The sequence below is a fragment of the Pseudorca crassidens genome, chromosome 7 (assembly GCF_039906515.1).
Source record: "Pseudorca crassidens isolate mPseCra1 chromosome 7, mPseCra1.hap1, whole genome shotgun sequence".
Taxonomy (NCBI): Eukaryota; Metazoa; Chordata; class Mammalia; order Artiodactyla; family Delphinidae; genus Pseudorca; species Pseudorca crassidens.
Window position 1 is genome coordinate 40,728,991 of NC_090302.1, and position 26,733 is coordinate 40,755,723.

The window sequence follows — 26,733 nt, forward strand, 5'->3', positions numbered from 1 at the left end:
ACAACTTCTGCGAAAGCACTGTGCTCATGGTTTTCCTCTGGACTAAAGGCAGCCCTGTGGGAATTCTCCTTCCCTGTAGGCCAAATACCTAAGATCCCAGCTGAGGATTTCCTTCCCTGGGGAGAGGTAAACTAGAGCCCAGCTCCGCTGCTAGTTCCTATCTGGGACCAAAAAATTCTGCCACTTGCTGCCAAAAACCCGAACTAAAACTAAAAGAACTAAAATAAAATGTTAACAGCAGCTTGTAACGAAAGTTAAGTTCCTACCACTAGAACAGCATTGGTGTTAAAATGTTCCAACACGAGAGGTTTTCTGACGTGCTTGGGTTGTCAAAAATACAGTATTTCCATTGTCAGTTCTGAATGGAAGCTTGAACTGAAAGGCAAATAAGTGCAATTAGTTAAAAGCAAAAAAAAAAAAAAAAAAAAAAAACCACACAAAAAACAAAAGAACAAAAAAACCCAAAAAAACAAAAAACAGGGATGGTGGTGAGTCACTGCTTCTGCTGCTGATGCCCCAGTGGGAAACTGAGGGGTGGCAGGACCCAGAGCTCGTTGCTGATGCCACCCTACAGGTTGCCCAGGAGCTGGTAGCTCCAGACATGTATATCCAAGAATGTCGAAAGAATTTCTTTTGGTACCCACATCTCTAGAATTTTGTAACTGCTTACTTAATGCTGGGCAAGGAATTCCAGTACAAATCTCCTTACAACTGCCAAAAATATAAGTTGACAAATCCCTTTAGTTATATGATGCCAGTGCAAGAATGTCCAACTGAGGATACAAAAACTGGCCATATGGCGCAGCTGAGAGCATCACTGACGGTCTAGCTGATCAAAGTCTTGCTCGGGGACTGCACCTCTGTCCAGGAATTGCGACATCAATTTCTCCTGCTCTTGGCTGTAGGGTCCCAGGATTTCGTGGCTACGAGATGGCCTGAAACTGAGTTTCTGGATATGCCATGGCTGCGGAACTCCAACCACTTGCAGGTGTTACAGGGCTGCGGTTCAAGCTTCAACACACACCATTCCAGGGTAAGACTGATCTTCTGCAGCTCACTGGCCAAGAAGCCAGTAAGTAGTGGCCCACAAGTGAGGTGTGTACCTGCAAAAACTTTTAGATGTTAGCATCTATCACTGTACATTTGACCTGCCGGTCTTAGAAGGTCTTCAATCAGGGATTCTTTTTACTTCTTGGTAGTTCTACGTAAGTCAACCTTCCAGTCCTACGCACCATTCTCTTCTTTCATTGGAACTAAGTTTTCCCTGGTTCAGGGTGATTCTGTCTTTGTCGTTCTTCAGACTCTGCAAGACCAGACTGGGAGTAAAAACTATGGCAGACCAAGTTATAATTAAAACGACAACATCAAGACTGCTGTGCACAGCAATCCAGGCCTGAGATTGATATCAGAGACATAAAAATCTAATCTGATAAAACCTCAGCAGTGAGAGGAAGTAGATGCCCATTTATTTTAAAAAGCTAGGTTTATTCACACGTTCACCTCGATTTTTGATCCAGTACAACGGCCAGTGTTTTGGATCTCTCTAAGGAGAAAACTGAAGGGCATCACAGACTTGACCCACCAGGCACCAAACAAAAGTTCTAACTCCCTGAGGTAGGCGCTTTCTTCTTCTACAAGTGTCAACACAGTAGGCAAGTGTCAGACTCCTTGTGTCAAGATGATTTTTCTTTTACTCCAATTCTCTATTACTTTATAAGAAATGTTAATAAGGATAAACAGAAATTAATTAAGCTAATACTTCAAAAACGTTATTCATCTGATGTAGCAGCACTCATGGCACTCACATGTGAAGTGCTGCTTCCATGATGAACACTGCTGAACTCTTAGCACCTAAAGACTCGCTACCTCTCACAGCTGATCACTGAGACACTCCAGACCACCGTGGGGGCTCCCAACGCCCAGCCTTCTTTCTACCCAGTGGATGCATAAAATGTCAGGTTTTTGAGTCCCAGAAGTTTAGAATTCTTTAAGGACCTTCTTACGCTGAAGCTTCACAAAGCCAAGCAGGAGCAGCCCGAGGGACCTCAGGCGTTCAAAGCCTTCAGTGTATCACGTTGGAAACGGTTCCCAAACCCCCAAGGCTGGAAATGGTATGCATCGGGTAACTCTAAAGCAGCCTTGGTCCCACAGAGCTTTCTGGGATCTTGGAAATGTTCTATAAATTGACGTAGTCCAACATGCTAGCCACTAGTTGTATGTGGCAAACTGGACATTTGAGATGTAGTTAGTATGACTGATAAGCTGCATTTTAAATTTTAATCAAGTTAAAATCAAACAGCCACAAATGGCCAGTGGTAACTATATTGAACAGCACAGCTCTAAAGCATCACGGCTTTCGGTAACATGACAACTTTTTGACAAACTAAAGAGGCACGCAATAAATACTTGCCGTCATCGATAACCTCCATCCACCCTCCCTTCTAGCTCTTCTCAAGTAGGAACAAACACAGAACCAAAACAGCAACAATCAGAAAGCCCACATGACTTTTTACAGCAATCTCCCTTGAATAAAACTAGTAATCTTTAATATATACGAGTGGCACAGTCAAAGATGAAAATAAACTAAAGCCAGCAAAACAAAGAATTAGAAATAAGCATACTAGAAGTTATTTATGTTTAATGCTTAAAAGTCTGAATGCACAAACAATCTACCATTATAGAAGTACTGGTGGTCAATACAATGCATTAGAACTATGTACAATGCACAGTTTAGTATCAAAATCTTTCTACACTGTAGAGTTTTACGAAACTGTTAAAGACATCAAACACTAAGCACTTAAGACACCATTTTTTTTTCCTGCTACCACATTAGGAACGTCAATGGACAATCCATTTCAACTTGCAGCATCCATCCATTTCTAGTATGAAATTAAGTAATTTTCTACTTATACAATAAAGTTTATCTACACAGTTCTCTTGATTTTGATCCATAGCAGCAAAGGCACTGTACATCAGCAGATCCACAGACTTAAAGGATTTTTAAAGCATTCAAACAAAAAATAATAATAAAAAAAAAGGAGTCACATATCATAGTTTAACAGCAACAACAACAACATAAAAGTTAACAACAATATTTCTGGCACAATGGCACAGCCTGTGTCCATTTCAGGGACATCCAGCTAAGACATGGAAAGAACCGGAGGTAAAGAAAGCAAGTTCTCATCCCAGGTGAGAGTCCATTCTTTCTGATTTTCAGAGGGAGGTCCTTGCAAATCCTCCTCTGCTCCTTGTCTTGTAAAAGACTTGACTTGCACAGTGGGAGGAATCCTCCCCTGAATCTGTGCAGTTCCCAAAGAACACGCCAAAAAATAACCCATCATTTCTCGTGTTGACAAAACTGCCCAAAGGTATACATCTCCCTCTGCAAAGAAATGTGGCAAAAATACCCAGAAGGGATTAAGTTCTCACTTTGAGGCCAAATTTAATTTGTTCATCTGTCTATAATACAATTAAAAAAAGGGAATTAAAAACATATTACAAAGACACTTGTCAACAAGTCAAAAAAAGAAAAAAAGAAAAAGTCCAATTACTTTTATCGAATATAATCTAAAGCTATAGATATATTGGTTAAAGTTGTCCAAATAGACTCAAATGAATATGACATGGTCTGTCACCTTCTAATTATTCAAATTTCCAAACATCTTTAAAATAAGTAAAAAACAAAAACATCTAACAACACAGCAACATATTGCTTCCATATGTAATTATACATTTCACATCTCTATACAGTCATTAGTCTACATTTAGTGACATTTTTAATCAGTTATTTTAGACCTTCCTTTCCCCTCCTTTGCCAAAAAAAGGGGGGGAGGGGTATCAAATACAACGCATCTTCATTATCAATGCAGGAGCAGACAGCTTTATTTAGTCAGTCATTGTTAGAAAGCCTTCTTTAAACAAAATAAATATATTACAGATATAATACATAATTAAAGATTCCTTTCACTGTTAAGTAGGTTTTATCCATGTTCTTCCGAGTAGATAGCTGAAGATTTGGTATCACAGGTTCTTAACGAGTATTCACAATTCAACAGCAGGAAGGAAGTGGGGGAAGGCGGGGACTGAGCTCCACGACTGCAATGAGTACTGGAAATCCTTGGTTTCGGATGCGGGGGAACAGAAGGATGACAGAACAAAGTGCTACAAGGAGGAGTCCAGTTCGCATGAAGATTTGTCCTTAATAAATAACTTCATAAACCGTGGCCTTCTTATCCCCAGAGCCAGTGACAATGTATTTGTCATCCACAGAAATGTCACAGCTGAGCACCGATGAGGATTCTTTGGACTGGGAAGAGACACAGGAACACGTTAAAGACTGAAAGAAAACCCATGAACACTGAGAGGCAGGCCTGGAGGATCTGGAGCAAAAAGAAGCATAACATGTTCCCTCGACCAAAACAGGAGCCCAAGCGAGGAAAGGCAGTCCTGGACGCTGACGAAGGAAGGCTCTACTTCAAATCCTAGTCTCCAGCTAAGAGCACAGGGTTCTCAGTGTGAAAACCCTCACCTTCACTCGGATGGCTTGGATGTAGATGGAGCTGCAGAATGCTAGACACGTCACTTAACCTGTCTCGGCCCTCACCTTCCGTAAAAGAGGTAATTAGGTAAAGACGGCTTACCTGTCTGCCACGACAGAAGGTGGCCTCGGAGTCCAGGTGAGGTAATAGTGGGGAACCATATTGAAAATACTATAGTTTTTGAGATAGGGAATGTAAAAATATTTCAACATAAAACCTCGTCGTCCCCTATGTAAAAATAGAATATAAATGTGCAAGTAGGGAGGAGTTCAATAGTTAGTAAGAAAAATGTTACCACTCTTATTAGAGCTCCAAACACCATGTTCAACTACACCCACTGCAAAGCAGTCATGGTTAACTTTAAACTAAACTGTGCTAAACAAACAAACAAACAAAGCCCACAGGATTTTAACTGGGACTTTGAACGTTTGACACGCAGATGCTAACCTACTACCAGTGTTTCTCAAACTTTTGGAACGCAACCTGTAATAAATACATTTTACTTCACAACCCAGAGACCCGAGACATAATTTTACTTCATAACCCAGAGAAACGAGATATAATACTTATACTCACTACAAAAAATATACTCTTAACATTTTTAATTTCATTTTTTAAAAAAGTGCTGGTTGGGACCATCTAAAAGGTTGTGATCGACAATACAAAAACCACTGTATTACATTATAAACTTCACGACAGTGAGAATCTGCTATTTTTGTCCTATGATCTTGCACAGTACTTTCACTCAATATATGCAGTTTTAGATTCAAATGAATTAATCTCCTCTACGACTTAGTACCACATGGTCAAGAAAACTGCAACGCTGTTATGTTATTCCTAAAAACAGACCACCACCTAGAAAATAACATCCTAAATACAGAAGGTTAAAAAGGAAATCTTCTTTAACTTGCCTATGAAATTCTCACCTACTAGCAGGAGAGAAGAGAGAGATCTGTATGTGAGTGTGTATCATGCCTACAATCTGGTTCTCCTGCAAATAATTCCACAAACTACACAAAGTATCACTGAGTTAATAAGAATAAAAGTTCATAAAATTAATCAAGATTTATTACACTTTTCCACAGCACTCTTTTGGGGGCGGGAAATCAGGAATAACAACACGAATGAATATTCAAGCAAAATGCTCAAATTTTAAACAAAAATTTTAAAAGCCATAATTAAAATTAAATAAATAAATAAATTTCACAGAAGACATGAAACTGCTACTCTAACATGTAAAAAGGGATGGGGTGTGAAGAGCTAGTTAGGGCCACGGGCACGGCACCTTGGCTCTGAGCTCAGAGAGAACTGGACACAACTCCTGTCTGCACAGCTTGCAGCTGTGACCCTAGTCTCCCCCTCAGGCACAGTTTTCCCCTCTGTGCGATGGGAGTGACACTAGCTCCTACCTCCTAGGACACGTCCGTGCGTTATTAACCTGCGAGAAGGCACAGAGAACCATGCAGTGAGCGCACAGTGGGTGAAGGCTACACAAGTGAAGTGTTACCTGGAATATACTGGCCCCGTAAGGTGTTCTCCAGGCATTCAGAAGGTTGTCCTTTCCCGTGCTTACAAACCACTTGCCTATAGGAACAGGGTTTCAAAAAAGGTAGTGTTTATTCCTTTGTCAGAGTCCCGAGACTTGTGTTACAGAGCGTCAAATGATACACAGAAAACTCACCTAATCTGATCTGCAACAAATAAGAGTTTCTTTTCGTTGGAAAAATAAAGCTCACTCTCCTAGATTTAATGAGTCATTTATACTCAGGACAAGGATAAAGTGGATAAACTGCAGAAAATTACATGGTATTTGGGAAGTAGGCATGCGTGAGGAAGTAATATAATTCTGAAGAGGGACAGGTCAATGAACTAAAGACCGGACTTGAAATGAATCAGGAGGAAGGAGGAATGACAGGCAGTGGACGCCAGGGGCCTGCTTACCACAATGGGCGAACTTGAGTGACAGGACACAGCTCTCATGGAGATGGAGCTGGTACTTGTCGGGCTTGGTGACGTGCAGCACCTCCACGTTGCTGTTCTCCATCCCCACCGCCAGCCACTCTCCAGTTGGGCAGTAGCCCAGAGAAAAGATCTAGAATTAAAACAGGTGACGGTGATGGTGGCTATAGAGGACACACTTCCTTTAAAGGGGAGGCACTGCTTCCTCTGGGGATACTACTTAAATAATGAAGGAAATCAAGATAATGTGAATTGTACAGGAAGAAATCAAAGCCAAAGGTGTGATCCCAAGTAATGAGTCAGATCTCCACAATCTAACTTACTAATCAATTGTGTGAAATTCAAAGATCTATAGAGTAATGGTCATTGAAATAAAAACCTGCTAAAAGCCTGTAATAAATGAAATTTTTTTCTGTCCTTCAATAAAATATATACTGTTGTATTTTGACAGAAAACAACAAAATTTTTAGTTATCTAATTCAGAGTAAAAGTGACTCTGTCATGTGGTCAATGAATTGCCGCTGAAGTCTCTCATATATTTCACAAAACCAGGTCTCTAAAATGTCACGTGCACGAGTGCACACCTGGGAGGTGAAGTCGTGCTGCTGCAGCTGCCGCCCTTCGCGCAGGTCCCAGGACCGGACCGTGTTGTCCAAGCCGCCCGTCCAGAGCTTGGTGCCATCGTTAGAAATGTCAATACAGCTGGCCCCGTCTGTGTGGCCCTGGAATTGCCTGAAGATGCCAACGTGGAGAAAAGTCCTTCAACAGTTAATTTTTAGGTGAACTCAGTTTAGAATTCCTCAGCCATCAATTTCATTACAGGCCCTATGCGTAGATTTCCTTTTGGTTTTTATTATATTTTCTATTATTCAAAGTAATAACAAAGCATATACGTAGAGAGATTAAAGTTTAATTGAGATGCTGAATCTCCTGCACGTTTTGTTTATTTCTGAACACTTACGAAGTCCTCTTCAAATTACTCTTATGCTAAAAACAACTGAAACAACTGATGGAAGGAATTCTCCACCTGAATCAAAAGAAAACACAGCCACGTGAAAATGAACTAATCCAAGATACAACCTGAGACCTATTCTGTCGGTGTGATGTGAAAGAAGGCGAGAATTTCAGAGGGTGCAAGGAGTCGTTTCCCTGCTAAAAGCTCTGGGGATGAGCACAGTGAGCAGCAGAACAAATCCTGCCAGCGAGCAACAACGCAACTGTAGGAGGCCGTGCAGGATGAGAGGCCGTGCTCTCAAGGAAGGAGCGTGGAAAGCACCTCAGCGTGACTCAGCTGCCCCAGGAGCAGGTAAAATGTACGAAAAACAGGGGGCCTGGGGCCTCGAAGCCGTTCCTCATAAGAGCCTTACTCAAAAGGGGAAAAAGTGATTAACTGTTTTGTTTTTAGAATCATTTATAGAGCTCCGTCCTGCAAAATACATTACAGACAGGCAGCAGGGGCCTCTTCTCCTCCCTCCTTCCCCTGGACCTGTAGCTGGGCTCCACTACACCCTCTGCACACCCGTTAGCGGATCACACCTCTGGCTTCCTGCTCTCTCAGGTGGTGACATCTGGAGACACACGTGTTTCAGGGCTTTTCCTATCAGTGCCGATCCTACACAACCTCATTTCTAAACAAACAGTTATGTCTATCCATCCTGTAAGGTGGGCAACAGATTATCTAGATCATTTCAGGGTGAGGCACACCCAACACAATGCCTGGGCCCAGGGTAAGAGCTCAATGATCATTTGTCGAAGGAAAGAACGTGTCAGATACACACAGCACCAAGGACTGCGCCACGCACTGTGAACCTTCTCAGTGAGTGCCTACTGACAACGATGGTTTGTTAGCACAGGTGGCAAACTACATAAGTCTAACGAGCTCATGAGGTCACGGGCACCTTATGTGCATTAATTATGTAAAACTGACCTCCTGGGACTTCCCTCGTAGTGCAATGGTTAAGAATCCGCCTGCCAATGCAGGGGACACGGGTTCGAGCCCTGGTCCGGGAAGATCTCACATGCCGCAGTGCCACAAAGCCCGTGTGCCACAACTACTGAGCTTGCACTCTAGAGCCCATGAGCCACAACTACTGAGCCTGTGTGCCACAACTACTGAAGACTGCATGCCTAGAGCCCGTGCTCCGCAACAAGAGAAGTCACCGCAATGAGAAGCCCGAGCACTGCAACAAAGACCCAACACGGCCAAAGATAAATAAATACATAAATAAATTTATAAAAAAGAAAAATAAATAAAAGCGACCTCCTATTTTAAAACCTGAATTGGTGATGCTTAGTATAATTAAAAAAAAAAAAAAAAAGAAAGAAAACAACCCCTCATCCGATAAAGTTCAAATGGTGCAGAAAACAAGATTTTACAGCATCTTAAAACGGCCCTATTCTTAACAATTTTTAGTAAGACAGTTATGTTTCATCTTTTTAAAAAGACACACACACAGCTCTCTGGCACAGCACAGGTAAATCCAGTGCCCTGGTCAGGGACCCTGCTGACCCACCTCACCAGCGTCTGGTTGTGCAGGTCCCACACGGCGATGTTGCCATCGCTGCAGCATGAGAAGCAGACCTTGGAGTCGGGGCTGATGGCCAAGGCGTAGCAGGCGGGGGCCGAGGACGTCAGCTCTGCCTTGATGCGCGGGGTGGGAGCCGCCAGGTCCCAAATGGACAGGGTACTGGCTTCCCCTCCCACAATTAGGGTGCGACCATCAGGGAGCAATCGGCAGGAACGGATGTAGTTATCCCTGTTCTGTAGAGACAAAACCCATCAAGAGGTTATTCATGGGGAAAGGAAAACAGCATTAACATGAGAGCAAAAATCCATAAAAGTATTGTGTTCCCTCCTGGTTTCAATGAGCTATTTTCACTTATGACAATGATAAAGTGGATTAATGCTAGTAAATTACATGAAATTAAGGAAGTACTTAAACTTGATCTACAAAATTCAGTACTGAGATATTTAATCTTAATTAGCATGAAAATGCAAAGATCTAGGCTCACTCTCGGCACCAGCAAATCAACCAGCCGCCTGAGTCATTCGCACATGCAGACGCAGCAGCGCTCACAACCCCGGAGGAGCCACACCGGGAACTGGGTACACACGGCCTGGCTGCTGAAAGGCCCTCTTTCTGCTGCCAAACAAGTGCCAGGGAGTTAGAGACCTTGTGGTCCCTTCCGTTCGCCTGGCCCTGCGTTACCTGGCCAAGGGACAGCATGGGCTCGATTAAGCAGCACCAACTGGAGGCAAGGCTTGACCAAGGCGTGTTACGTGACAGAAAACACCACGTCCTCCCAGCTCGTGAGGTTATGGGAATCTTGTGCAGTGACCTTAAACTGACCTAGCACAGTGCTGCCGCGAAACATGCTACTGCTGGTCCGAGGATGAAAATCAAACTGAAATTTCCTAAATAACCCAAGGACGAATACCCATGAGACAGCTAACGGGGGAGCTAGTGTTTGCCACGTGAAGTATTAAGTTACTCTTGTCTCACAGTGTGACAGATTCTGATACTTGGGTGCACTCTCACAGAAACCACCGTGGGCTCGTAGTTTTCTTAAACTCCTTTATCAGATAGGAAAGCAAGTGGTCTGCCTGTTCCCATGCACTGGGCAGGGTGAATGAAAACTGCACTGGAGCAAGTGCCACACGTGAAGAACCGGATAAATCTACCTTAAGTAACTGAAAGAAGACACACCTTCTCGTCAGCGCTCCAAGTCAAACAGCACAAACCACTGAAGACAACTACCCGCTTGGGATCAATTCTGTGTGTTGCTGATACATCCAGGTCCTATTTTCTGCATGAGGGCTTAAACCACGTTCATCCACGTTCACTCACCAGACAGTCGAGCTGAGAGACGGGGCTCTTGTTGCCGGGGTGGCTGATGTCCCAGACCTTGACGCAGCCCTTGCCGCCCGTGTACACGTGTCGCGTGGGGTTGCTGATGGTCACCGCACACACCACCTCCCCGTGGTTCAGGGTGTTGATCTGGCGAGCATGGCGGGGGATGCCGGGGCCAATGAGGGCGTCCGGGGGGAAGGGGACAGGCTGCATCTGACCGTCCGCAGTAACGTGGAAGGAGTATGCTCTAAGGCAGTGGCGAGGAGAAAAGATAGGAAAGGGAGAATGCAAAAAATGTTACTTAACTGATCACTGTAATGAGACGAGAAATAAAACATTTTCAGTGCTACGTATGATCTGCAAACAAGTCAAATTTACTGAATATGGTGGAAAGAACATAACTTTCAGAGCCACAGAGCTAAATCTATGATCAAATACTGCATCAACTCTTTGCTAGCTGCTGTGTGACATCAGTAGTTACATAACCTCTCTGAACCTTACTTGATTCTGATCTTTAAAATGGAGTGAAGGCTACCTACGCTTCTTAGAGAATTTAATAAGATCACCAATGCCCAGCATAGTAACTACTTCTCCAGGGCACTCTACAAACTTGCATTGCCTTCTACTTCAGGTGATTCAGAAGCCTGTGGTAAGATTTTAACCTATAGATCACTTCACTCCAATCAAGTGACTTACTAATGAAAATCTGTAAGCTAAAATTATGAAGTTTTAAGGTGTTAAGAGGATCTAGGCCTAGATACTGAAATGGCACATGACCCACCAAAAAAGGAAAAAAAAAACTGGATTAAGTCCCATCAGACTTGACAATAACAAATCCTAGTAATCCCATTCCCAATAGAGTCAGAACCTAAAAAAGCATCCTGTGTGACTGCCCCAGAGGCCCACCTGTGAGTTCCTATCAGCAGCTCCAACTCCAGGCCATTTCCAGGGAAAACCCTCCAGTTGTGAAAGCATTTGGCTCTAAAATGCAAGTTAAGTTAAAGCATCTGCCTCAGCAGACACCTCTATTCTTAAGGCACTGAAGTCAGGGAACAGTCAGCAAGTGAGGCTGTTGGGATGCATGTTGGGCTTCAGGAGGCAGGAGATGTCGGCGGTAGGCAGGAGGGAGCAGGGCCTGTCTTGGGGAACCATCACGGGCAGTAGCCCACTTTGGAGATGATGTCATTGTCTTTGGCACTGAGCTTCAGAATGTGCTCTGTTTATGGGAAGAAGTTTATGAAAGACATACCAAGGGAAAACATTTGTGGGTAGACAAAGGACAGGAGCTTGGACCTATCGGGGAAGTTTTAGAACCAAAACAGTTTACAGTTCCTTAATGCAAAAATCTACAGGTTAGCCACATGCATCAAAATTCAGCCCACTATTGAGGGGACATCATCAACAAAGTCCCAAGTGTCCCCAGAAAGGACGCGGCTGTGGCAGATTTGGGGACCAGAGGGCAGAGGGCTTTCTCTCTCTCTGTAAATTACGCAGAGAAGTGGGTTAGAACTGGGCTGTAGAAGAGAAGGAGTATGTTGGACTGCTGAGGGGGAAGTGGTGGGAAGCTGGGAAGACAAGAGACATATTCCCGTGGTCGAAGCAACGGACTTGGAGAAATGTTGGATGCGTGGCCTGGGAGAGAGAGATGCTGAGCAGGGCTCTCAGGCTCGGAACCCAGGTGGCTAGGTAGGCCACAATACATTAGTGACGGTGACAGGGAAGCATAACCGAAGGGGACACACGTGGGGAGGTAAATGGTACGGTTTTCTCCAACCTGAGGGCAGGTGAGAACCCAAACATCTCAACCAGAAGTTGAGCACTGTGATTCAGAAGAGAGTTCACGTCAGAAAGATCGATGTGTGCTCATCCACAAAGAAGTGATAGTTGAAGCTAAAGGAGAAGAAAAGAATAATCCTGGGGCAGATTATATAATGAGTAGACTAGATGCAAAATTTAAGAAAATGCTTACAACATGTAGGGGACCTCCAGCAAGAGCAGTCAGATAATCAGGAGAGACAAGAACATGGAAAGGGGGAGTAGATGGTCAATCACATATTTCTTGGGTTATCCCAGTGCGAGAAGCACTTGGGGATGCAACAGAAAGGACTGGGGATACAACAGAGAGGAAAAAACCCACCTACTCCTTATTCTCCACAAGTTACTTTCTGGGGGCTGGGGGTAGGTGGCAGGTGGGCTGAGGGGCTGATTCATTAGTGAGATACTAACATATATAAAGATTAATATGTCAGATGGTCAATGCTATGAACAATGGACAGGCCATGTACTCTGGGAATTGGACAAAGTGAGATAACAGGGAAATTCATGGCAATGGGGCTGCAATATAAAGAACAGGTATTCATTTCCTCGGCCAAGAAAGGAAGATGGTATGAGAAGGAGTATGGTACACTGAAGGCCAGAGGGAGGTAGGATGCTTACGCTATTCACTTAGTCAGAAAATATTTATTAAATACCCAATATGAATCAGGTACTATCAGATGCTGGGGAATCAGAGGTGAATAAGATATTCAAAGTCCCTATCCTCCAGAGCCTACATCCCAGAAGGGAAAAGAGCTAATATATAAGCTGATAAATCAGTAACCTCCGACGGCAGTAAATGTGCGCTCTCTCTCTCTCTCTCACACACACACACACCCACACACCCACCCACACACACACACAGAGTTTCAGATAAAAGAGACGGGAAGGCGCGCAGCAAGGTCCGAGGCGGTGTGCAAGCTGAGAGCTGAGGCAGGACCTAGTCTTGCACGCATAGAGAAGGGATGGGGCGGTCAATGCAAGTCTTAGAAGCAGCAGCAAGGGAGAAAGCCAGGGGCACTCAGGGGAGAGTGACAGGCTGGAGAGGGGTGCAGGGGCCATGTGAAAAAGGGCCTCGTAGGCTGTGAGGCAGAGTCCGGCCTGTTATTCCGAGTGGAGTGGGAAGTCACTGGAGACTTGTGTGTGGGGGCAGTGAGCGCCATGATTCAGTTCATGTTTTCAAAAGACTGTTCTGGTTGTTGGGGGAAGCATGGATTGTAGGTGGCAGAATGGAAGAGGGAAAACTAGTCAGGGGGCTAGTGCAGCAAGCTAAGGGGAAGCTAGTAGCCAGGGCTTGAGAGGCGGTTAGAAAGCTGGGAACGGATCTGCAATTCCAGATTTCTCTGCGTAGAGGCAGAGAAGGCTGTACTGGATGGCACGCGTGGATCCTGGAGGTGACAGTGAGGGCTGATGACAAGGTCTTCTTTGGGGTCTGTAAGTAGGTAACTGAAGTCGAGACGGGCAGAGGTTCACTAGAGGTGATGTGGCCCAAGCCCTGAGATGATGTTACTGGGGGCCTGACCTTGTGAACAGCAGTGACACCCAGGATGATGGCAGGCTCTGAGTGGACCAAGTGTCAAGTTTTTAATTAATTGGGAAATCTCCCAGCAAGGCTGAGGAGGGGGTAGAGACCCACGGCACAGGCCTGAAAGGGGTTGGGTTTTCACAAGAAGGTAGAAGGAGTTCAGTTCCGGAAGAGACTGGAAAGGAACAGGAGGTGGGGGTGGGAATCAACCACAGCCTTTATCAGCCCTGCCACTGGCTTCGACTGCTGATGTGAAGTGAATGAAAGGGCACCCTTTGGAGGGCTGCAGGTGAAGGGGTCCCCTCGGGAGAGAGCCAGGCATCCGTTCAGGCAAGGAGGGGAAGGCAGTAATGCTTGTAGAGAAAGGCTGAGATTCTGAGGGATGACAATGGAGACAAAGGCTAACTGATTTAGCAATTAAGAGGTCATGACGACTAAATCTTAAAGAAAGAAAAAGGAAGATTATTCCAAGTTTAGAGATGGTGTTATACATTCTTAATGATAATCTCCTTGAAAAGACATCCCTTCTCTCCCCTCTAGAATAACTAAATGGTTTTTAAAGAGTCTTGAGAATTTAAAATAGTTAAGAAATCAGGCACACCATTTCTCTTGAGGTTTTCAATATGACATTATTCAACTCAACCACAACCACTCTGTGAGCACCTACTATGTTCCTGGAACTCCCTTATTAAGAATTTCAAGAGTCTAATTGCATTAAGGATATAATGTAGCCCCGTGTTTACTATTTATATAAGACACTCAAAACTGGAAGAAAGAAAGCTCTAGTACATACTTATCATCAGATTTCAACAAACTCTTTGATGTGTAACTAGCAAAGAGTACTGGAATGTGTAATAAAAGCCAACCTTCCTAGAAATTAGGGAGGCCCAGGCTTGAAAACCTTTTCTTTTTCTACCTAATTAAATGCATCAATACTCCTTATCCACATATTCTGATTTAGATGTCATGCTGAGATACAGTATCAGGTAAGACACTTGCCTTGCCCACAAGTGGCTTGTAATCTAGGAAGCATGATGAGAAAAGTACAGAAGTGATTACAATACCAGGTGCAAGATGGGAAGGATGAAGTTCTGTGGTGGTTCAAAAACCAAAAATAAAGCTTATGTTTCATGAGACACATGGTATTGGAGATGGGTTTTAGAGAATGGAAGGATTTTTCCAAAGAGGGAGGAAGATGGAAAAACCATTCCAGGTGGAGGGAGCAGCTCTAAAAGGAAGAGGTAAAATCATCTGGGAAAGTCCTGGATTGGTTTTAATTGGGGAATTCACTTATTCAACAATGACCCAACACAGTAAGTACTTGAAGGAGCTGACCCGAGTACAGCCTGATAAAATACACTGCGCGCGCGCGTGCGCACACACACACACACAATGTATAAGAGGGAGGGCCTAGAAGGTCGGCCTGAGAATTTCACAAACAGAATTTACTGAAGAGTGTTTTTTAGGAGGAGGAGGAGTGGGACATTACTGGGGCAAAGCCACTCATAGAATAAATTTGGTAGCAAGGAGTACAATGGATAGGAGGAATAAGAGACAATTATTTGAATAATCTAGACGAGAGGCAATGGGGGACCTGAACTGGGCAAGGAGAAGGATGACACACTAGAAGTAACTGGATATGAAACTGTGTAGGACTTAACTAATGAGATGTGAGGAAGAAGCCAATAATAACTGAGTTTCTGAGCTCAGGGAACAAGGAACAGAGTACTCTGAAAACCAGGCGATTGGGAGGAACATCTAGTCTGGGGAAGCATTTTGTGAGTATGATGAATTTGTAGTGCAAGTAATACACACTCAAGATGTCTAGCTGAGATGTCCAACAAAGAACTAAAAATACGGGGCTGGAAGGAATAGGGGCAGGGAGACAGAGAAATTCCCTCTCGGGAGGCAAAGCTACTAAAAGCTAAGAGTGATCTCCAAGGGAGATGGTGAAAAGAGGAAGTTTGGACTTTCTGACAGAACTATACTTCAAACAATTCAGACATCTGCAAATCTGTTTAAAACGTGTATCGAAGTTGCTGTTTTATCTGGATCATCATCTTTTGATGAAACCCCAGCATAGTTGAGAAGATCCTTGGCCTTCCCACCTCCACCTCCCTCTATGAGAGGCCCACTTCAGTAATGCCATACTCATCAGTTCCATGCTTTGCGACACCTTGCCCAAGTTTCCAACGTCTCACAAGATAGAACTAGACCTTGAATTCACAATGAAAGGTCTGGCTGTTGTACTGATACTTCATGCAGGAGGACAGAAGACTGGGTTCTAGGAGCATGTGAACCCACTAGCAGGTTAGCCAGCCCACAAATACTTGAGGGTTGGCTGTGTGTCAGGAATTGTTCCTATTTTGAAAAATCTTCCTTTATAAAGACAAATAAAAACAACAACAGAGAAGAATTTCTGAATTCTGAGCAGCCTAAAACCCATAAATCTGAGATTTTTTGTTATGGCTGAAATCACATGTCATTTCCCATAATATAATTAGTGCAATGGTTTTAATCAAATACTTTTACGCTATTTATAAAAGTCTCATGTAAGTAGCAAGTGAGGAAGAAAGTCCACTTTTGGCTTATGTTGAAATTAAACTCTGCTGTCATTCTAGTCAGTTATTGAGTGGAACCTTTGCTAATTCACCAGCATAAGCAACTGGACCCAATGTGCATTATCAAATAAATGCTATTTTATTAATTAGTTTGGAACACGCATTTAATTATAATTTTTGATAATATCTAGCAATTATTCTGTAAAAATAATTAGGACAGAGATGCGCGACTTGTCTTTCTAGAGAAAGGCAGTTACTTTGTGTGTGTGGTGAGGGAGGCCTTTGGGTGATTTATTACGTTTTATGTTCTAGCACAAAAAATAGTTTTCCTGTTGAAAAACATGTACAAGTTTCATAGCTTTGTAAAACTCTTCAATGAAAGTACTTCTCTCTATATGCATAAATGAGTGTGAATTTATAGGCCTTGGTGTCTTGGTAAAGACACACCAATGACAGGAACAGGGAGTCTAATTTACTCAGTCTAATCTCCTTGGGCCATCTCTGCCTCCCACTATGGTCTACTGCATGAGCAATTGAAAGAACGGTAATAACCTGGGCAAAGCTCAAGGGGAAATGATGCTGCAGTTGACTCAAGAGCCACTGCATAGCAAACACTGTGCCAAACATATACTGTATCATCGCATCCTCATGCCCTCCTTATCAGGGAGGTGCCAGCCCTGCTGTAAAGATGAGCCAACTGAAGCTCCTAATAAAGTCACCTCCTTCCCAGTGTCAACCGGCAGAGTCAGAATCCAAACTTGCATCTGTCACACTCCAGGATTCATATTGTTGAACACACCGTGCTCTCTTTGGGGTTCTTGATGTCATTTGCCAATTGCATTTGGCGTGTGTCACTCCAGGAACAAAAATTCTCAGCCATGGAGATTGGTTCAAGATGGCAGATTAGAAGGACGTGCGCTCACTCCCTCTTGTGAGAGCACTGAAATCACCACTAACGGCTGAACTATCATCGACAGGAAGACACTGGAACTCACCAAAAATGATACCCCACATCCAAAGACAAAGGAGAAGCCACAATGACACAGTAGGAGGAGCACAATCACAGTAAAATCAAATCCCATAACTGCTGGGTGGGTGACTCACAAACTGGAGAACACTTATACCACAGAAGTCCACCCACTGGAGTGAAGGTTCTGAGCCCCACATCAGGCTTCCCAACCTGGGAGGCTGGCAATGGGAGGAGGAATTCCTAGAGAATCAGCCTTTGAAAGATAGCGGGATTTGATTGCAGGACTGGAGGAAACAGAGACTCCACTCTTGGAGGACACACACAAAGTAGTGTGCTCATCGGGACCCAGGGGAAGGAGCAGTGACCCCATAGGAGACTGAACCAGACCTACCTGCTAGTGTTGGAGGGTCTCCTGCAGAGGCGGGGTGTGGCTGTGTCTCACCATGAGGACAAGGACACTAGCAGCAGAAGTTCTGGGAAGTAATCCTTGGAGTGAGCCCTCCCAGAGTCCGCCATTAGCCCCACCAAAGAGCTCGGGTAGGCTGCAGTGTTGGGTCGCCTCAGGCAAAACAACCAACAGGGAGGGAACCCAGCCCCACCCATCAGCAGACAAGTGGATTAAAGTTTTACTGAGCTCTGCCCACCAGAGCAACAGCCAGCTCTGCCTACCACCAGTCCCTCCCATCAGGAAACTTGCACAAGCCTCTTAGATAGCCTCACCCACCAGAGGGCAGACAGCAGAAGCAAGAAGAACTACAGTCCTGCAGCGTGTGGAACAAAGACCACATTCACAGAAAGACAAGATGAAAAGGCAGAGGGCTATGTACCAGATGAAGGAACAAGATAAAACCCCAGAAAAACAACTAAATGAAGTGGAGATAGGCAACCTTCCAGAAAAAGAATTCAGAATAATGACAGTGAAGATGATCCAGGACCTCGGAAAAACGATGGAGGCAAAGATCGAGAAGATGCAAGAAACGTTTAACAAAGACCTAGAAGAATTAAAGAACAAACAAACAGGGATGAACAATACAATAACTGAAATGAAAAATACACTAGAAAGAATCAACAGCAGAAGAATGGTAAGTGACCTGGAAGACAGAATAGTGGAATTCACTGCTGTAGAACAGAATAAAGAACAAAGAATGCAAAGAAATAAAAACAGCCTAAGAGACCTCTGGGACAACATTAAATGTAACAACATTCACATTATAGGGGTCCCAGAAGAAGAGAGAAAGGACCTGAGAAAATATCTGAAGAGATTATAGTCAAAAACTTCCCTAACATGGGAAAGGAAATAGCCACCCAAGTCCAGGAAACACAGATAGTCCCAGGCAGGAGAAACCCAAGGAGAAGCACGCCGAGACACATAGTAATCAAACTGACAAAAATAAAAGACAAAGAAAAATTACTGAAAGCAACAAGGAAAAAACAACAAATAAAATACAAGCAAACTCCCATAAGGTTAACAGCTGATCTCAGCAGAAACTCTACAGGATAGAAGGGAGTGGCATGATATATTTAAAGTGATGAAGGGGAAGAACCTACAACCAAGATTACCCTGCAGGGGTCTCACTCAGATTCCACATAGAAATCAAAAGCTTTACAGACAAGCAAAAGCTAAGAGAATTGGGCACCACCAAACCAGTTCTGCAACAAATGCTAAAGGAATTTCTCTAAGAGGGGAACACAAGAGAAGAAAAGGACCTACAAAAACAAACCCATAACAATTAACAAAATGATAATAGGAACATACATATCGATAATTACCTTAATCGTGAATGGATTAAATGCTCCAAACAAAAGACACAGGCTCACTGAATGGATACAAAAACAAGACCCGTATATATGCTGTCTATAAGAGACCCACTTCAAACCTAGGGACACATACAGACTGAAAGTGAGGGGAGGGAAAACATATTCCATGCAAATGCAAATCAAAAGAAAGCTGGAGTAGCAATATTCATATCAGATAAAATAGACTTTAAAATAATGAATGTTACAAGAGACAAGGAAGGACACTACACAATGATCAAGGGATCAATCCAAGAAGAAGATATAACAATTATAAACATATATGCACCCAACATAGGAGCACCTCAATACATAAGGCAACTGCTAATGGCTATAAAAGAGGAAATTGACAGTAACACAATAATAGTGGGGGACTTACAACCTCACTTACACCAATGGACAGGTCATCCAAACAGAAAATTAATAAGGAAACACAAGCTTCAAATGACACAATAGACCAGATAGATTTAATTGATATTTATAGGACATTCCAGCCAAAAACAGCAGATTACACTTTCTTCTCAAGTGTGCATGGAACATTCTCCAGGATAGATCACATCTTGGGTCACAAATCAAGCCTCAGTAAATTTAAGAAAATTGAAATCATATCAAGCATCTTTTCTGACCACAACGTTATGAGATTAGAAATCAATTACAAGGGAAAAAAACGTAAAAAACACAAACACACAGAGGTTAAACAAAACGTTACTAAATGACCAAGAGACCACTGAAGAGATCAAAAAATACCTAGAGACAGGGCTTCCCTGGTGGTGCAGTGGTTGAGAGTCCACCTGCCGATGCAGGGGACACGGGTTTGTACCCCGGTCCGGGAAGATCCCACATGCCGTGGAGCGGCTGGGCCCGTGAGCCATGGCCGCTGAGCCTGAGTGTCCAGAGCCTGTACTCCGCAACGGGAGAGGCCACAAAGAGGTCCGTGTACCGAAAAAAACAAAACAAAAAAACAAAACAAAAAAACCTAGAGACAAATGACAATGAAAACATGATGATCCAAAACCTATGGGATGCAGCAAAAGCAGTTCTAAGAGCGAAGTTTATAGGAATACAAGCCTACCTCAAGAAACAAGAAAAATCTGAAATAAACAATCTAACCTTACACCTAAAGGAACTAGAGAAAGAAGAACAAAGAAAACCCAAAGTTAGTAGAAGGAAAGAAATCATAAAGATCAGAGCAGAGATAAATGAAATAGAAACAAAGAAAACAATAGCAAAGATCAATAAAACTAAAAGCTGGTTCTTTGAGAAGATAAACAAAATTGATAAACCATTAGCCAGACTCATCAAGAAAAAGAGGGAGAGGACTCAAATCAATAAAACTAGAAATGAAAAAAGGAGAAGTTATAACAGAAACCACAGAAATACAAAGCATCCTAAGAGACTATTACAAGCAACTCTATACCAATAACATGGACAACCTGGAAGAAATGGACAAATTCTTAGAAAGGTATAACCTTCCAAGACTGAACCAGGAAGAAATAGAAAATATGAACAGACCAATCACAAGTAATGAAATCGAAACTGTGATGGAAAATCTTCCAACAAACAAAAGTCCAGGACTAGACGCTTCACAGGTGAATTCGATCAAACATTTAGAGAAGAGCTAACACCCATCCTTCTCAAACTCTTCCAAAAAAACTGCAGAGGAAGGAACACTCCCAAACTCATTCTACGAGGCCACCATCACCCTGATACCAAAACCAGGCAAAAATACTACAAAAAAAGAAAATTACAGACCAATACCACTGATGAATATAGATGCAAAAATCCTCAACAAAATACTAGCAAACAGAATCCAACAACACATTAAAAGGATTATATACCATGATCGAGTGGGATTTATCCCAGGGATGCAAGGATTCTTCAATATATGCAAATAAATCAATGTGACACACCATATTAATAAATTGAAGAAAATCATATGATCATCTCAGTAGATGCAGAAAAAACTTTTGACAAAATTCTACACCCATTTATGATAAAAACTGTCCAGAAAGTGGGCACAGAGGGAACCTACCTCAACATAATAAAGGCCACATACGACAAACCCACAGCAAACGTCATTCTTAATGGTGAAAAACTGAAAGCATTTCCTCTAAGATCAGGAACAAGACAAGGTTGTCCACTCTCACCACTCTTATTCAACATACTTTTGGAAGTTTTAGCCACAGCAATCAGGGAAGAAAAAGATATAAAAGGAATCCAAATCGGAAAAAAAGAAGTAAAGCTGTCACTGTTTGCAGATGACATGATACTATACATACAGAATCTTAAAGATGCCGCCAGAAAACTACTAGAGCTAATCAATGAATTGGGTAAAGTAGCAGGTTACAAAATTAATGCACAGAAATCTCTGGCATTCCTATACACTAATGATGAAAAATCTGAAACAGAAATTATGGAAACACTCCCATTTACCACTGCAACAAAAAGAATAAAATACCTAGGAATAAACCTACCTAGGGAGACAAAGACCTGTATGCAGAAAACTGTAAGACACTGATGAAAGAAATTAAAGATGATACCAACAGATGGAGAGATATACCTGTTCCTGGACTGGAAGGATCAATATTGTGAAAATGACTATACTACGCAAAGCAATCTACATACTCAATGCAATCCCTATCAAATTACCAATGGCATTTTTTTTTTTTTACAGAACTAGAACAAAAAAAAAGCTTAAAATTGTATGGAGACACAAAAGACCCTGAATAGCCAGAGCAGTCTTGAGGGAAAAAAACGTAGCTGGAGAAATCCGACTCCCCGACTTCAGACTGTACTACAAAGCTACAGTAATGAAGACAATATGGTACTGGCACAAAACCAGAAATATAGATCAACAGAACAGGATAGAAAGCCCAGAGATAAACCCATGCACATATGGTCACCTTATTTTTGAAAAAGCAGGCAAGGATATACAATGGAGAAAAGACAGCCTCTTCAATAAGTGGTGCTGGGAAAACTGGACAGCTACATGTAAAAGAATGAAATTACAACACTCCCTAACACCATACACAAAAATAAACTCAAAATGGATTAAAGACCTAAATGTAAGACCGGTCACTATAAAACTCTTAGAGGAAAACATAGGAAGAACACGCTTTGACATACATCACAGCAAGATCTTTTTTCATCCACCTCCTAGAGTAATGGAAATAAAAACAAAACAAATGGGACCTAATGAAACTTAAAAACATTTGCAGAGCAAAGGAAACCATAAACAAGACGAAAAGACAACCCTCAGAATGGGAGGAAATATTTGCAAATGAATCAACGGACAAAGGATTAATCTCCAAAATATATAAACAGCTCATGCAGCTCAATATTAAAAAAACAAACAACCCAATCCAAAAATGGGCAGAAGACCTAAATAGACATTTCTCCAAAGAAGACATACAGATGGCCAAGAAGCACATGAAAAGCTGCTCAACATCACTAATTATTAGAGAAATGCAAATCAAAACTACAATGAGGTATCACCTCACACCAGTTAGAATGGGCATCATCACAAAATCTACAAACAACAAATGCTGGAGAGGGTGTGGAGAAAAGGGAACCCTCTTTCCCAGTGGGTGGGAATGTAAATTGATAACAGCCACTATACAGAACAGTATGGAGGTTCCTTAAAAAACTAAAAATAGAACTACCATACGACCCAGCAATCCCACTACTGGGCTTATACTGAGAGAAAACCATAATTCAAAGAGTCATGTACCAGAATGTTCACTGCAGCTCTATTTACAATAGCCAGGTCATGGAAGCAAGCTAAATGCCCATCAACAGACGAATGGATAAAGAAAATGTGGTACATATACACAATGGAATATTACTCGGCCATAAAAAGGAACGAAAATGGGTAATTTGCAGAGATGTGGATGGATCTAGAGACTGTCATGCAGAGTGAAGTAAGTCAGAAAGTGAAAAACAAATATCATATATTAACGCATACATGTGGAACCTAGAAAAATGGTACAGATGAACCGGTGTGCAGGGCAGAAATAGAGACACAGATGTAGAGAACAAATGTATGGACACCAAGTGGGGAAAGTGGTGGTGGGTGGTGGTGGTGGTGGGATGAATTGGGAGATTGGGACTGACATGTATACACTGATGTGTATAAAATGGATGACTAATAAGAACCTGCTGTATAAAAAAATTCAAAAATTCAAAAAAAAAAATTCTCAGCCATCCTGAAACCCACCAATGTTCCTCCCACAAGGATCTCAACAATTTTATAATGCTATGTGTCAAGACGGGGGCAAGGAAGGGAGCCCAGCTCAAGGCTCAGAAGTGCCTCTTGAATCAGACCAGCTGGGATTTTACAGTGGTTCAACTGGCCCAAATCCCCACACTGAGACTGCTACTGCTTCTTTAGATATACCTAACACACTTTCACCCCTCGGGGCCTCTGGGCAGCAGCAGAGATGAGAAGCACCACCTCATTTGGTAGTGGTTACACTATAGTTCTGGGTGCAACTGCCGGTTAACTAAGTGGTAACTCTACAGTACCTGAAAACGGGATGATATCACTTCCCTCAAGGAACCTCTCCATCCCCACAGGTTCATATGGTACTTGTAGGTATTCAGTTTATTTGATTAATCCTATGGCCTTATTATTTAGTCACTGCTTGAAACAGACCTAACTTTTACCTTCAAGTACACCAGGATTCTTGGTCAACAAGACTTGTCAGTCAACAACTATTTGCAGAACACACACAAGTACGCAGAATTTTACGGTAATTGATATTTATACCTTCAACTCTCAAGGAACTCGAAGTCTAATTTGCCTTGCCTCCCTTATTAATCAGTCAAATACTTACTGAGACCACACTGTGTTTGATGTAACATGGAAGTTTAGGGTAGAGTGTGTAGAGAAGTTACAGAAGGAAGGGCCAAGAACATGATCTATCAGGTGGAAAGTGAAGGAAGGGTCAAGGTCAGGCATGTTTAACACTGTGGAGCCAGCCAAATGGGGAACAAAGAAGACACACAGGAAACAACAGGGTGACAACTAAGTGCCTGAGTGTATAGCAGTAAATAAATAAGCAATGGGAGGTCAGTGAAGGGAGAGATCGGCACATGTGTTCATTCATTCACTGAACAAGCATAAATTATGAGCACCAATTGTGAAGATGAAGCCAAAGAGCCCAGAGAACTGTGCACAGGTAGTAATAAAGTGCACGCGATTAAAATGAATGATGAAGAATGACATATGGGGAGAGGTTAGAACGTACAAGAAGAGTCTGGAACAACTGATGCGTCTGTCTTGCCTTCATAGCTCTAGGGGGTCATGAAAACAGAGGCTCCAAATACCCAGCTTACAGGACAAGAAGCCAACTGAGCAAGCCACTTTTTCCAGAAACACAAAAGACCACACTTCTTTCCTTTCAGCCTTTGAAGTTTGGCATGTCTTTTCCTAACATGCTCAAATTTTGAGCATCTAGGTTTGCACATAAGACGACTTCTTCTTTCCAAGGCAACAAAAAGAATTGTCTTGCAATCAGTAACAGATGTAGAGAAGACCTGACTGCTGGAGATGCCTCAGCAATTTGCATTTCCATATTAGAAGCTTGAGATTTTAAATTGAAAATACAAAACCCCACCTCATTACCTCTTCCCTTGTCCTAAGAGAAAATGGAAAATACTTTGCAAAAAACAAAAACAGAACCACCCCACAAGCCGCAGGAACTTGCCAACACTGTCTAGCAGTGCTCAGAGTCCAAAGGGCCAGCGAGGGCCCAGACACACAGTGAGCACAGAGCACAGAGGCGGGTACTCACGGTTTTCCTCCTGGAATGCCTGTCAGGTTTGGAGGTATTGCTGGCACACGCATGTGATGGTGTGGGTCAAATCCAACCTAAAATTTTTCCCAAGCAAGACAACAAAAACAAACATGGTTACATCAACTCATTTCATCCTACTCAGTGTCTTTCCAAATCCTAGGAGAATAGATGCTTTAAAAATGTGATTTCAGAGATAAATACACAAGTACTGATTGATGAAATGATAGGATGGTTCATGATTTCATGGTAACATACTTGGGGGGTGGAACAAACATGAAAAAAACAGTATTATTACTGAAGCTCATGATGGAAGTGAAGGCTTCACTATATTTACTATATTATTTACTCTACTTCTGTAGGTTTAAAAATTTCTTTTAAAAAAGGAACATAAAACAAAATAATTCCCTCACCTTACAAAAGAAAATGAATCTCACAATACGATTACATGCAGTTTAATTTATAAATACACACAGGTCCCTCTATAAATCCCTCAAATTTCATAAACTTCCTTAAAAAATAAAAATACGTGTGGCAACCCTCTGCGCTCTGGAACACTTTTATGCTGTAAAAGCGCACCAACATACCACTGGCGATCTCCCGTAGGCCGCGGCTGCGGCTGCAGCGGCCGCGGCGGCGCTCATCTGCGGGGAGATGTTGTGCAGCCCCGCGTAGGCAGCTCCGGGGCTGGTCAGCTCCCCATTCATCCCAGCGTGTGGCACGATCCCAAAGGGGGTCGGATATGGACAAGGTACTGCCATTGGGGTCCTTAGGCTCGAGGCTACAGACCCAAATGGAAGGAAGGAGAAAAACCAATGATACACACGTGAGACAATCATGAAGTATTAATCAATGTCAGGAGCAACACGTTCTTACGTATGTTAAAAAGCAGGATCTATAGTTCGAATAAGCGTATTTTAATATTCTCAGGGGTCATTCAAGCCTTCATCAGGGTTCATGTCTTCCCCTTATTTTACTGAACACCTACTATGTGTCAGACATGGCAAGTGCCAGGCGCTTGATTTGGATCACAGAACTTACAGCCAGTCAACGCTGGTCGTTAGTACTCTTAATGTATTACACTCTTTAAATTGCTTTGATTTCTTTAAAAACAGGAAGCATAAATATGTAGAGAAGCTTTTTTCTCACTAACCCAAGGGGTCGACTCCTGGCGGTTTTCCGGGGACAGGCCTCAATCCGGGAGTGGAATTACTGCCTGGGGTGGGTGCATCGCTTCGTGGAGTAGGGGTATTGGACTTCGACACAGGAGTGGTAGATTTTTCATTCTAACAAGAGATGCAATGGAATATACACGCTAGTTAGAGCACAATTTTAACCATTACGGTAAACATTTGAAAAGGTAGAGTAAAAGAAAAGGACAAAGAAATGGAGAAGATTCTTTACCATGGGCCTCTCTTTTCATTAGTTAAGAAGAGCTATCAAAGAAACAGAAAGTGTTTCCTGAGACCACAAAACCAACGTTCAAGAGGACATAAATCAAAGCTGAACTTGGGGCAGAGCAGACCATTTCCAGGAAACCGGTCTGAGTTGGACAGACGCTGACAAATCATGGCGTCCCGATGTGACTGGCCACTTGCTGGTTGCTTTAATACTGAGTGGTTTGAGTTGGGCTCCTGATGGATTGTTTGTGCCACAAGAGGCTCCCCTGGTTAACAGGTCCCATTAAAAAAGATCCAAGCCTGAATCATCACAAGAGATCAGCACAGACGAGTTGCCATTACAAGGCCGGAAGGCCAAGAGAAAACAACAGAAAAAACTTTATCCAGCCCTGTGCCAGACACATTCTCCAAAACTGCAGACAAACTGAGGAATTTTCTTTCCCTCAGCTGTGAATTCAAAAGGTTATTTGAAAACGGAATTCGTCTTTTTTTTTTTTTTAATGCTATGTTACAGGGACACAACTG

The 26,733-nt window shown here is 42.7% G+C and overlaps 1 protein-coding gene across 8 annotated transcripts in view; it reads right to left on the bottom strand.

The window, feature by feature from the left end:
• Positions 1-2,621: 2,621 nt before the first annotated feature.
• Positions 2,622-26,733, bottom strand: part of TLE4 (TLE family member 4, transcriptional corepressor) — a 154,822-nt gene continuing 130,710 nt past the window's right edge. For all 8 annotated transcript variants that reach the window (XM_067744101.1, XM_067744100.1, XM_067744097.1 and 5 more), the window contains 9 exons: positions 25,962-26,094; positions 25,396-25,589; positions 24,809-24,885; positions 10,346-10,595; positions 9,011-9,258; positions 7,082-7,229; positions 6,480-6,630; positions 6,046-6,122; positions 2,622-4,306 (listed from right to left, as the gene is read on the bottom strand). In XM_067744101.1, coding sequence (XP_067600202.1) covers positions 4,199-4,306; positions 6,046-6,122; positions 6,480-6,630; positions 7,082-7,229; positions 9,011-9,258; positions 10,346-10,595; positions 24,809-24,885; positions 25,396-25,589; positions 25,962-26,094 — 1,386 coding nt within the window. In that variant the 3' untranslated portion in view covers positions 2,622-4,198. The remainder of the gene's footprint in view (positions 4,307-6,045; positions 6,123-6,479; positions 6,631-7,081; positions 7,230-9,010; positions 9,259-10,345; positions 10,596-24,808; positions 24,886-25,395; positions 25,590-25,961; positions 26,095-26,733) is intronic.